The sequence below is a fragment of the Engraulis encrasicolus genome, chromosome 22 (assembly GCF_034702125.1).
Source record: "Engraulis encrasicolus isolate BLACKSEA-1 chromosome 22, IST_EnEncr_1.0, whole genome shotgun sequence".
NCBI classification, from domain to species: domain Eukaryota; kingdom Metazoa; phylum Chordata; class Actinopteri; order Clupeiformes; family Engraulidae; genus Engraulis; species Engraulis encrasicolus.
This window is the reverse complement of record NC_085878.1, coordinates 30,124,300-30,136,799: the sequence shown is the minus strand read 5'-3', so window position 1 is coordinate 30,136,799 and position 12,500 is coordinate 30,124,300. Positions and strand designations below refer to the sequence as shown.

The 12,500-nt window shown below is 46.9% G+C and overlaps 1 protein-coding gene across 8 annotated transcripts in view; it reads left to right on the top strand.

Annotated features, from left to right (window-relative positions):
* Window positions 1-12,500, top strand: part of nav2a (neuron navigator 2a) — a 197,348-nt gene that overhangs the window by 52,377 nt on the left and 132,471 nt on the right. For all 8 annotated transcript variants that reach the window (XM_063188204.1, XM_063188208.1, XM_063188201.1 and 5 more), the window contains exons 2-3: window positions 2,450-2,567; window positions 8,937-8,989. In XM_063188204.1, coding sequence (XP_063044274.1) covers window positions 2,450-2,567; window positions 8,937-8,989 — 171 coding nt within the window. The remainder of the gene's footprint in view (window positions 1-2,449; window positions 2,568-8,936; window positions 8,990-12,500) is intronic.

The window sequence follows — 12,500 nt, the reverse complement described above, 5'->3', positions numbered from 1 at the left end:
CAGGGCCCACCGGGAAATGCCGGCAATGTCAGATGGTGACAGGGTCCTGCCGCCTTGATTGACAGCTGGGTGTTTTACCTGGTTTTAATTAAGTCACCATCCTCACTCTGGCCCTGCACCAAACCCGGACTTCAAAGCACATTTTCTTTCTTTCTTTTTTTTGCCTCTGTTTCCACTCTGCTGTTACCTGTGATTTGTCCTTTGTGTGAATTAGCATTGTGTGTGTGTGTGTGTGTGTGTGTGTGTGTCTGTGTCTGTGTCTGTGTCTGTGTATGAATGTGTGTGTGTGAGGCCGTGTGCATGCATGCATGTGTGTGTACGTGTTCGTGCGTGCGTGCGTGCGTGCGTGTGTGTGTGTGTACCAGTATGTGTGTGTTTGTAACTAGTCTGGTTATGTGCGGGCATGTGTGTGCTTGTACATACTTGAGTGATCGGTCTGATACCTGATGACCTGCAGTTTTGAAATGACTCTATGTATGGGTCTGTATGTTTATGCATTTCTATGTTGTGGTATGCACATACATGCGCACAAGCTCTGTGCTTGATATCTGAAAGCTGAGTCGGCAAGTTCACTGCGTAGTGTGTGTACATGTATGTTTTTCAATGAGCAGTAGACATGCCAGTCTCATGTTCTTTCTGTAGCAATAAATAAATTGCAGGCTATGTGATGTGCATGCCTGTTTGTGTCTGTGCCTGTGTGTGTGTGTGCGTGTGTGTGTGTGTGTGTGTGTGTGTGTGTGTGTGCGCGCGTGCGTGCCTGTGTGTGTGTGTGTGTGTGTGTGTGTGTGTGTGTGTGTGTGTGTGTGTGTGTGTGTGTGTGTGTGTGTGCGTGCGCGCGCGCGCGTGCCTGTGTGTGTGTGTGTGTGTGTGCGCGCGTGCCTGTGTGTGTGTGTGTGTGTGTGTGTGTGTGTGTGTGTGTGGTATGCCAGGAGCAGCACCTGTTGTTTAGTATCAGCAGGGTGCAGTGATTCATGCCGCATGAGCTACAGTGTGGAAGGACCCACCGGTCTGTTTTCACTCAAAACAGCAGCTAACATGCAGTGCAGTGGAGCCCCATGGGGCAAGTGTGTGTGTGTGTGTGAGTGTGTTTGTGTGTGTGCGTGTGCGTGCATGTGTGTGTGTGTGTGTGTGTGCGTGCATTTGCGCCCAGCACGCACGTGCACATGCGTGTGTGTTTCTATCCGACTGTGTATTTCTCTGTAGTGTGACTGAGTGTTTGTGACTACTAAGTCCATGTGTGATTCATCATGACAAGGCAAGGTTGATACAGAGGTTTGTTTTCTCAAATAATTCTTCAAACAAGCCCGTATAGTGTGATGGGCTGGTTTGTGTGGAGGAGCTTCTGTGTGTTTGTGAACGGAGATCCCAGGCAAGGCAAGGAGAGGAGACATGTATACATTTATAAGTGATGACAAGCAGACACACATTTCTCAAATTCCACTAACTTGTCAGTATCCCACAGCTAATAGGAATACGATCTATTCAAATCGCCTACTGACAGAAAACTATGCGTAAATACATTACCCTTTGTTGTGACTGCTAGAAAATATGACGCAAAAAACGTCCAGGCTGCTGGCATTTCAATTCCTTGTATCGCCTTGCATTTTTGAAATTATAATCATTTTGATCCGATAGCGAATGAGGTCAGTGAGTGTATTGCCGCGCTCTCCCAAGGCGCGCGCATAATTGCTCGCGCCATCGTCTCTCTCTCTCTCTCTCTCTCTCTCTCTCTCTCTCTCTCTCTCTCTCGCGCGCGCGCGCTGTGTCTTCACTCTCGCTGTCTCTCTCCCTCCTGAGGCTATTGTGTGTATTCTTGGGGTGCTGAAGACTTTGTGCGAGTTCAGGTTGGCGCCTTCAACTCTCTGTGGGAGTCCTCTAAGTTTTATTTACCAGTCTAATCCCTCCGAGTTTGCCTGTTGTGTCCGCGTACAGTTTAAGCATATCCCTTAACGCAACGAGATGTCCAAACCTGTATGGAAGAGAGAAGCTGCTTTAAACGACCAATTATGAAGGGAAAGCTATTCAGATTATTCAGACGCTTAATTCCAAATCCCCCCTCGCCCCCCTCTCTTATCCCCCAGTGAAAGGTCTTTTCTGGCCCTTGCCCGTGATGTCAGAGAGCGCCTCATTTGAGAATAAGCCCCGAGAGCTACAGCGCTGAATACTTGAATTGCTCACAATGGCATTGAATTTGAATACCACGCCGATATGCCAGCCGGGGCCAACAAAAGGAAAGATGAACGCGTTCCGAATTTCCTCTACCCCATTATATATTTTTAAAGCATTAATCACATGCGTTTTTGTGTATAGCAGGTTATTTAACCGCCTTGGAAAAATATTGAAACTTTGCGAGGCACTTGTTTTTTGTTTACATTGTTTGGGTGCTTTGTCGGGAACTCGTCAAGGAGGAGGCTAACATAACACCCATCCTTCTGCTGTGTTGCTACAGATTTACACGGATTGGGCGAATCATTACTTGGCGAAGTCGGGGCATAAACGACTCATCAAGGATTTACAGCAAGACGTGTCAGATGGAGTGCTGCTTGCGGAAATCATTCAGGTCGTGGGTGAGTTGACAACTTTGCTACTGACGTTTTCTTGCTATTTGCTATTTAATATCTAGCGATTTCACAAATGCTAAATTAGATGATGCTGATGATCAAATTAATTGACAAGTGCAGTGGGTTTTTTAAATTGAAATGGGTTAATTTGAAATGCTCATTGCATCCTTGTAACCTATTCTAGGCCCTATTTAATGGATTAATTTCTCTGACGTTCTCCCTAATCATTTTAATGAATGTATCGCATCACATGTGCCACTACAACATTAGGTGTCAAAATACATGCCTCGATAAATTAACCCTCAGGTGGTGTCATATAACTACATTTTAATGAACATATGTCCAGTTTTACCATGGGGATATATTGCATTAGTGTATATAGCATCCTCAATTATGCCTTTGTTACTTTAAAGTAGGCCTATAATGTGAATTGCCCACTTTCTATCCACTCTTTTCATTCTGTCCACTCTGTTGTGAATACTGTAATAGCATCAATTTCAAAGACAACCCCTAATTTTGGAAGTTTTCTAAGAAGGGGTGGTACTGTTCCCCCCAAACACTCACACGCACACACACACATGTGCGTGTGCACGCACTCACACCAACACACACACACACACACACACACACACACACACACACACACACACACACACACACACACACACACACACACACACACATACATACACACGCACACCCAAAAAGTTCCCCCTTGGGAAAGCAACTGTGTCACTGTGGGGACCCTCCCTGAGTGTCACACAACAGGCGCTGCGCTGTTGCTCATATGTTAGGCTCCCACACTCATCATTCCCCTGTCCCATCACCCCTACCCCCCCATCTACCCCTTCACTCCCCGCTCCACCCCCACCACCCTCTACCACTCCTGCCTCACATTCAAACAGGAAGCATCATCATCATCCTCATATTGCCACTCCAAATTCCCCACCCACTCTCTCGTTCTTCCCACACACAGACAAAAAAGATTCAACAGTGATTCAACAACGATTAGACACTTGCAGAGTTAAATTTAGGACTCTTCTAGTTGGTCCTGTTGTCTAAAGTGTTGAGTTAACCATTTTTTGCAGAGCCTACGTTATAACCTTACTGTCACCTACAATTGTAACGGCTGTCTTGATCTGTTCCTCAAAGGTGCACTGTGTAATAGTTTTAGTAGTTCATTTCCATAATTCACGCTGTCCATTCACAATTCTTATATTACCTTTTTAACAAATACTTACCACCATCATTCATCTATAATTCTGCATTATGACTGGGAACGTTGCATTTTACAGTACATGCATTGGTTTATTATTTATTGATATTCATGAAATATCAAATTTGGCAATAGGCAGCACAGCTTCAATGAGCACCACCACCACCAGTTGCAATCCCTACTCTGGCCACAATCTTACACGGGTGCACCTTTAAGGCTCTCGGTAATGTCCTAGCAATGTTGCTACGAAATGAAATTTAGTGTGCAGATTGTCACAGACAGTACAGACTGTTTACTGTCACACCTCCCGACTAAACCACCCCCATCATCACCACCACCACTACCACCACATCCACGACTACTGGGCAGACAAAAAAAACCCATGCCATCCCCCACAATGAATGGATTTTAACACTTAGTCAAATTTATGATCCTCTAGATGATGCTACTCTGTAACTGTTAAATTGTGAATGGCCATACTGTGGCTATAATGACTATGTCCTGAGCTTGACTACACCACCACAGTCACTATTACTGTCACCACTACAAGCCAGAAAAAAGCCCCATCCCACACCCCACAATGAATGGATTTTAACACTTCAAATTTATGATCTTCTAGATGATCCTACTCTGTAACTGTTGAAGTGACACTGTGAATGCCCATACTATGTCTATAATGTAATGTATAACCATGCCTATGTTTTGAGTGTGACTATACCATCACTGTTGCTCTCACCACGACAAGCCAGAAAAAAAGCCCCATCCATCCCGCACGCCACACTGCCAGACTGTAGGGGTGACAGCAAGGGGATTTTCTGTCGGGGGGGGTGAGAAATGGGTCGCGCTCCGACAGCCGTGAGACGCTAACGAGTGTCCCATATCCCACAATCCCTTGCGTCTCTGTGTGGCTGCCCACTGGCGTATCCGCCATGCTCTCAGCATTTGGGGGAAAGAGAGAGAGAGAGAGAAAGAGAGAGGGAGAAAGAGACCCCTCTGGAGATGTGTAAATAGGGAGGGCCACAGAGAAGAATGGAAAGCCCCCGCGCTGGTTATCTGATTTCCCAACTCAGAGCTCTCTCTCTCTCTCTCTCTCTCTCTCTCTCTCTCTCTCTCTCTCTCTCTCTCTCTCTCTCTCTCTCTCTCTCTCTCTCTCTCAGGTCTCACACACAAACACACACACACACACACACACACACACACACACACACACACACACACACACACACACACACACACACACACACACACACACACACACACACGTCTTTAACTGAAAGATTGGGGAAATGTTCTTTTTCTTTGTGTGTGTGTGTGCGAGAGAGAGAGAGAGAGAGAGAGAGAGAGAGAGAGAGAGAGAGAGAGAGAGAGATTGACATAAAGACAGCAATGGTGTGGATTTCACTACAGAACACACAGCTGACAGCTAGTGCCCAGCCGGGGGTAAATCTAAAAACACACACACACACACACACACACACACACACACACACACACACACACACACACACACACACACACACACACACACACACACACACACACACACACACACACACTGACCACCAGCTGACTAGTGTAATTCGAGGTCAGGTGACACCATCGTCAATGCCATCCCGTGTGTGTGTGCGTGTGTGTGTGTGTGTGTGTGTGTGTGTGTGTGTGTGTGTGTGTGTGTGTGTGTGTGTGTGTGTGTGTGTGTGTGTGTGTGTGTGTGTGTGTGTGTGTCCACTTTATAGCTGTCCCTTGAGACAGGGGGAAATCTTACACTGCACTCTTGGCCCCTGAAATCTGAGTGAATCTCTGTGAGGCACGTGCACACACACACACACACACACACACACACACACACACACACACACACACACACACACACACACACACACACACACAGATTAATTTATCTTTTTACATCCCTTCTCTCTCTCTCTCTCTCTCTCTCTCTCTCTCTCTCTTGCTCTCTCTCTCCCTCTCTTTCTCTTTCTCCCTCTCTTTCTCTCTCCCTCACACACACACACACACACACACACACACACACAGACACACACACACACACACACACACACACACACACACACACACACACACACACACACACACACACACACACACACACACACACCATTGCCTTTGATTTCTTTGTATGTTGGCATGCTGTGAAATCTGGCCGTAGAGCTGTAAGGGGAGAGACATACAGTATAGTATTAGTGTAGCTGTATAGTTGGGCACCCCACACACTACGGTAATCCCCCCTAGCCACATGTAGCATTGGATTTCTACTGCCTGTCTTCACACACACACACACACACACACACACACACACACACACACACACACACACACACACACACACACACACACACACACACACACACACACACACACACAGAGATGAGTGCGCCACACACACACACACACACACACACACACACACACACACACACACACACACATGGACAAGGACACACGCTTTGGAAACAACACTGTACAGACAGACGCCCATGTGTGCGTCACGCTCGGCCTGTGCCTGTCTGTGTCAACAGTCATGGTGTTTCCCCTGCAGTGAGTACTAGGGACTAGGAGTCACCATCCCTTAGCTCTGGTGTCAGGGAACACAAAAACAGAGACACTACCATGAGCACCACCACCATCACGTTGTTGTGGGTGAAGATTGGGCGCATCCCAATAAAAGGTGCAAGAAAAAGGCTGATTATAGTTTGAGGAGTTACATTCCTTTTTCGGTGTCTTTATTTCATGGCTGGATATCCCCAGTTTTAAATGAACATATTTGTTTGACTGCGTACTGTACTACTGCACTGCGCTGTACTGTTTTATTGGGCCGTGTCTACTAAACGGACATCTTTCAGCATCGGGTCCAATTGGCAGAGGTGGGATCCTGCCATGTGGCCCACTGCCTCCGACCACATCCCTAGACCTCAGACTCTGGTATTAGAGAGAGAGAGAGAGAGAGAGAGATGGAGAGATGGAGAGAGAGAGACAGAGAGAGAGGGAGGGAGAGAGATGGCGGGAGATAAAGAGAGAGAGATGGATGGAGATGATGAGAGAGAGAGAGAAAGATTAAAGGAGAGAGAAAGATGGAGAGGGAGAGAGATGGAAAGAGAGAGAGAAAGAGAGAGATGGAGGGAGAGAGAGTTGGAGACAGAGAGAAAGAGAGAGATAGATGAGAGCGAAGAGGCAGAGTAGCCTAGACTGCGGCACACAGCTGTAGTTGTTATGACTGCTGTCCATGTGATGGATAGGCGGTGTGGCGTGATGGGAGCTGCTTTTGTCAAGAAGGCCATCCCTTCATCAACCACCACACATCCCCCAAACTGCCACCCACCCAAATCAAGCAGCTTAGTTTCAGGCCCTCTACTTGGTTGTTTATTGGCTGGTGATGGTGCTCTGATAAGGTGTCCTGGCTGTCAGAGATGTTCTCATAAACTTTACCGACGAGTCGACGACGACCCCACATCCACCAACACCACCCAAATCTTTTTTTTCCGAAAGTCCACCACCATTTCCTTAGGCTTATTATTACAATGCTAAACATACCTGAAGTCATATTTATTCCACAATAAGACAGCCTTGTAATGTGAATAAAAAGTCAGCGATCTGCATTGAAATTAGCAATGTCAAATTATCACCCGTCAACGGTCAACTCAGTTGACAGGTGGTTCCTGAACATTTGGGGGGCCAAAGTGGTGCTCAGTCTGGGAACCACTGCTATAGGTCAACCCACCACCCACCAACCCTGCACCTACAGCAACGATGCATGCACTGTACATCCGGTGCACTGTATTTATGTGTGTGTGCCTGTGTGTGGTGTGGTTGGACCTTTGTGTGTGTCCATGTTTGCGTATTGTTTGTCTCGCGGGGCCCCCCTGCGTAGCCCAGGTCAGATGAACAAGCACTTAAGTCCTCAATAAAAGCATTCAGTGTAGGTGGCTCAGCAGTTAACAGGTGCATGGGCCCTGTGGTGGAGCTGCGCCGTGGGGCCCCCCTGCGTAGCCTAGGTCAGGTGAACAAGCACTTGGTCCTCAATAAAAACCTTATTGTAGGTGCCTCAGCAGTGAACAGGGGCATGGGCCCTGTCGCGGAGCTGCGCTGTGGGCCCCATGGTGGAGCCTGCGGTGGAGGTGGTGGGGGTAGTGCAGGTCTGTGTTGCTGTCAGCACAGATGTCAGCTGTGAGGGCCAGGCTGGGGGGGTGGGGGCGTTAGGGGGTGGGGGGGTGGTTAGGGGGTGGTTTGGGGGTGACGGGGGGGGGGGGGGGGGGGGGGAGGGGGGTGCGAGAAGAAGGTTGGCTCCGGGTCTCAGCTGCTGTGGGCTGGGCTTCGGGTGGATGAGCTGGCTCAGTGTGTGTGTGTGTGTGTGTGTGTGTGTGTGTGTGTGTGTGTGTGTGTGTGTGTGTGTGTGTGTGTGTGTGTGTGTGTGTGTGTGTGTGTGTGAGTAGGTGGGGGGATCACCCGTCCCTGTAAAGAACAATCCCCAGCCACACACACACACACACACACACACACACACACACACACACACACACACACACACACACACACACACACACACACACACACACACACACACACACACACACACACACACACACACACTCACGAGGGAGACATTTGCTCCATCTAGATCTTGTTTCACCCGCACTGAGGGGAGGCAGCAGTCAGTCACGTCCTCACACACACTCCTGCACGCTCACACTCACACACACACAGACACACACAAATAGTCACTCACTCACTACCTCTCTCTCTCACACACACACACACTCTCTCTCTCTCTCTCTCTTACTCACTCACACACTCCTGCACAGTCACACACTCAAACACACACACACACACAGTCACTCACTCACTGCCTCTCACACACACTCTCACACTCACTCTCTCATTCACTCACTCACTCATACACACACACACACGGGTAAATATGCAAAACCACGGGCCCGGTCTCCTGGTCTTGTATCCCTGGTCTATTTAAAACAGGGTCTGGCACTGGCCGGAGCAGAAAAAGGCACAGCCAGGCACTTTGACTTATAACTGGAGGAGAAGAAGGAGGAATCGATCACTCCCTCTCAAGTGAAGCGTGGATTATATTGGACTTCTTCTTGATCTCTTTTTTTCTTCTTCTTCTTCCTCCTTCTTTTCTTCAGCCAATGAGAAGATTGAAGACATCAATGGATGCCCCAAGAGCCGGTCTCAGATGGTAAGTTGTCTTGTCCCCTTTTTTAAAAAAAAAGCTTCTGTCTTTTCTTTATGTGTTACAGTTTTTAAGTGGTTCTTTGTTGTTAAACGTCAGTGCTCACTTATGGTGGCGGCGGCGTGTGGATATTAAGTGTGTGTGTGTGTGTGTGTGTGTGTGTGTGTGTGTGTGTGTGTGTGTGTGTGTGTGTGTGTGTGTGTGTGTGTGTGTGTGTGTGTGTGTGTGTGTGTGTGTGTGAGTGAGTGAGTGTGTGTGTGTCAGTGTCTGACAGCGTCTATGTGTCTGTGTGTGATATGGTGAATGACTGGCCGACAAGTTGTTTTGGGGTTTCTGGTTACCAGCTAGCATTTGATCTGCATGTGTATGTATGTGCCTCTACTGTATGTATAGTGCTGTACTTTATATTTCATTCAGTAAGTTTACATGACACTTTTAATTCAGAATTAATAATTCAGAATGATGTAGTTCCATTGAGTTTGCTTTGATATTTCATTTCATTCCGAATTAAGTGTTCACATGGCGTTTTCAAAGCGTATTTAAGCTTTATTCAGAATTAAAGTTAGTTAATTATGAATGAAATGTCTCATGTAAACGAAGCATATATGTATGTTTGTGTGTCTGTGTGTTGAGTGGCCTTATGCTTGTGTGCATGTGACAGAGAAATAGATAAAGCGAAAGCTGTACTTTTGGCGTTTGGTTGAATATGCTAGTAGCACAGCCCATCAGCAATAAAGAAAAACCTTATCAAAATATAAAGAGGAGAAGTTGAGTGGCAGAAGTGGCACTGGTGTGAGTGGCAGAAGCAAGACATGCACGGCGCTCTCTCAACCGGACATGAACACTTGACATTACGTTACACTACATTACATTGCATTTGGCAGACACTTTATAACCAAAGCAACTTACAAAGGAGGACATAATAATAGCCAGCATCACTAGCAGATACAAAGTGCACAGGATATATACAGAACAACAAGTGCAGATGCTAAGAAGGGTTGGTTAGTTTTTGACATGGCTTGCTGAGCAGAGACCCAGTTGAAGACCCAGCACTGACTTTTTGTGTGGTGATGGATGGCTCCCGTCGCCCATGATGCACACCCTACTGTACCTCCAGTGGCACACTGTAATAGTCATTGAAAGATTCATTACTGTAGTACTACACTACTATGACGTAAGAGAGGGCTTTTAGTAATGCACTATGACTCTGTCATTGCCACCCTGGTAGCAGCAAATTTATAACGCTGTGTTTAACTTTTTGCCTGGTGATTGATGGCTATTTCATGGTATTTGCTATGCACGTGTAATGTGTGTATGAGCTGTGTGTTTGTTTATGTATGTCTTGTGTGTCTCTATGCTTGTGTGTACCATATGAGAGAGAAAACCACAAAGAGAGAGAGAAAGACAGACAGTTAGAGCCAGCAGTCAGGTCTCACTCTGTCTATGGTGATCGATGGGTCCTTTAGTAGTGTTTACTTCAGGCATGTGAATATATGCACTGTATGTTTGTTTATATGTGTACGGGTTGTGTGTCTCTATGCCTGTGTGTATGTGAGAGAAAGCTAGAGAGAGAGTAAGGCAGACAGTGAGAGTAAGTTTGTGCGTATAATAGGTCTGCACAATATATTGAAAATGTATCAAAATCGCGATATCAAGAGTGGCGATATGTGTATCGCGAAAATTACTTAATTATCGATAACAAGTAAAACATTTTCTGTGCTGTCCAATCACTAGCTGAATGTCAACAAATGTGCAAGACGCCCGCCACGACCAAATCCGTGCCCCCCACACAGACCGACAAATTAGTGACAAGAAAAACATTGGGCTACATTTCTAAATATCGTTTAAATAGCGTCATCGAGGTATTGCATGGTGTTTTCGAGTATCTATCTTTTTTTCTGATATCGTGCAGCCCTAGTGTATAATCTGCAGGAGTAAGCAGAGACCCAGCCGTAGAAGCCTAGAAGCCAGCTCTGACTCTCTGTCCCTGGTGATCGATGGCTCCTTTAATGCAGTTATTTTCACATCGCCGCCTTCTGTGGTGCCTTCTCCTCTTGACAAACATCTGCCTGCCTTGGTCTCGGACCATTGGCAAGCTCTGGAATAGAAACGCTCCACTGTCCTTCTCTCTCTCTCTCTCTCTCTCTCTCTCTCTCTCTGTCCATCTCTCTCTCTCTCTCTCTCTCTCTGGATGGTTGGAGAGAGAAGCCTGGAAGCATCCCAAAGTTCTGTCAGCAGATTACAGACAGCGAGAACAGCTCTATGTTGTAGCCTCCGCCGAGTAAGATTGCGGAGAGAAAAAAAGACCTGAGAGGGAAACACAAACGCGAGGCTTGAATATCAATGACAGCAACAGAAAACTTTTTTTTTACTCTTTTCTTTTTTCCCCTTCTTTCTTGTTTTGATTTTTTTTCCTCTGGAAGCAATGAGGGTCTTTTTGTGGTTGGCGGTGATTACAGGGGCTACTGTAAGGTCCTGATTGGCTGGGGTCTGATGAGTGGTTTCCTGTCTTTGTGGGGTAGAGCATGGAGGGTCCTGTGGAGTGTGTGTGTGTGTGTGTGTGTGTGTGTGTGTGTGTGTGTGTGTGTGTGTGTGTGTGTGTGTGTGTGTGTGTGTGTGTGTGTGTGTGTGTATGTGTGTGTGTGCGTGCGCATGTGTGTGTTATCTGTCCGTCTGTCTGTGTGTGGGAGAGTTTGCGTGTCAAGGGCCATGCACATGCATGTGTGTAGTTATGTGTAAGTTACAGATGTTTGTGTGTGTGTGTCCATGTGTGGGTGCATGCGTGTGTTTGTCTTTCTTTGCAAGTGGCGTGTACATGTGTTTTGTGTTTTCTATGCCTGGTGGTTTTACTCCATGGGCGTATTAGTCTATTGCCGGCCAGATCGTAACCTTCCTCTCTGATACCGCTGATACCACCACTGCTGAAACGGGGGCTAATGGCAGAGGAGCCGGCTAAATTTGGGACTGGCTCCAAACCACATATGGCTCTGAGAGAGAGAGAGAGAGAGAGAGAGAGAGAGAGAGAGAGAGAGAGAGAGAGAGAGAGAGAGAGAGAGAGAGAGAGAGAGAGAGAGAGAGAGAGACGGAGAGAGAGAGACGGAGAGCGACGGAGAGAGAGAGAATGAGGCAGACTGACAGACAATCAGATAGACAGACAGAGATGGAGAGACAGAGACAGAGTGAAAGAGAGAGAAACAGAGGAGTGAGAGAATGTACGTGTGTGGAAAAGCTTTTAATGGCTCACTCCATTCCTTCTCTACTCTTGCTATCACTACCTATAATGATCTGATTTCTGTCTGTTTCTCTCTATTTCTGAGAGAAACCCCCTCTTTCTCCTCTATCAGTCATTCATTTTCTCATTCATTTCCAATTGTTTATTTTCTCTCTCTATGTATGTCCACCAGCCCCCCCTGTGACCAGTGAGCACCAGCAATGCACATTTAGCCCTCATTACCAGTCCCGGAATAGTGGAATCGAGAGCACGCTGATGCTGCCTTTGTCCCTCTCTCTCTCTTAA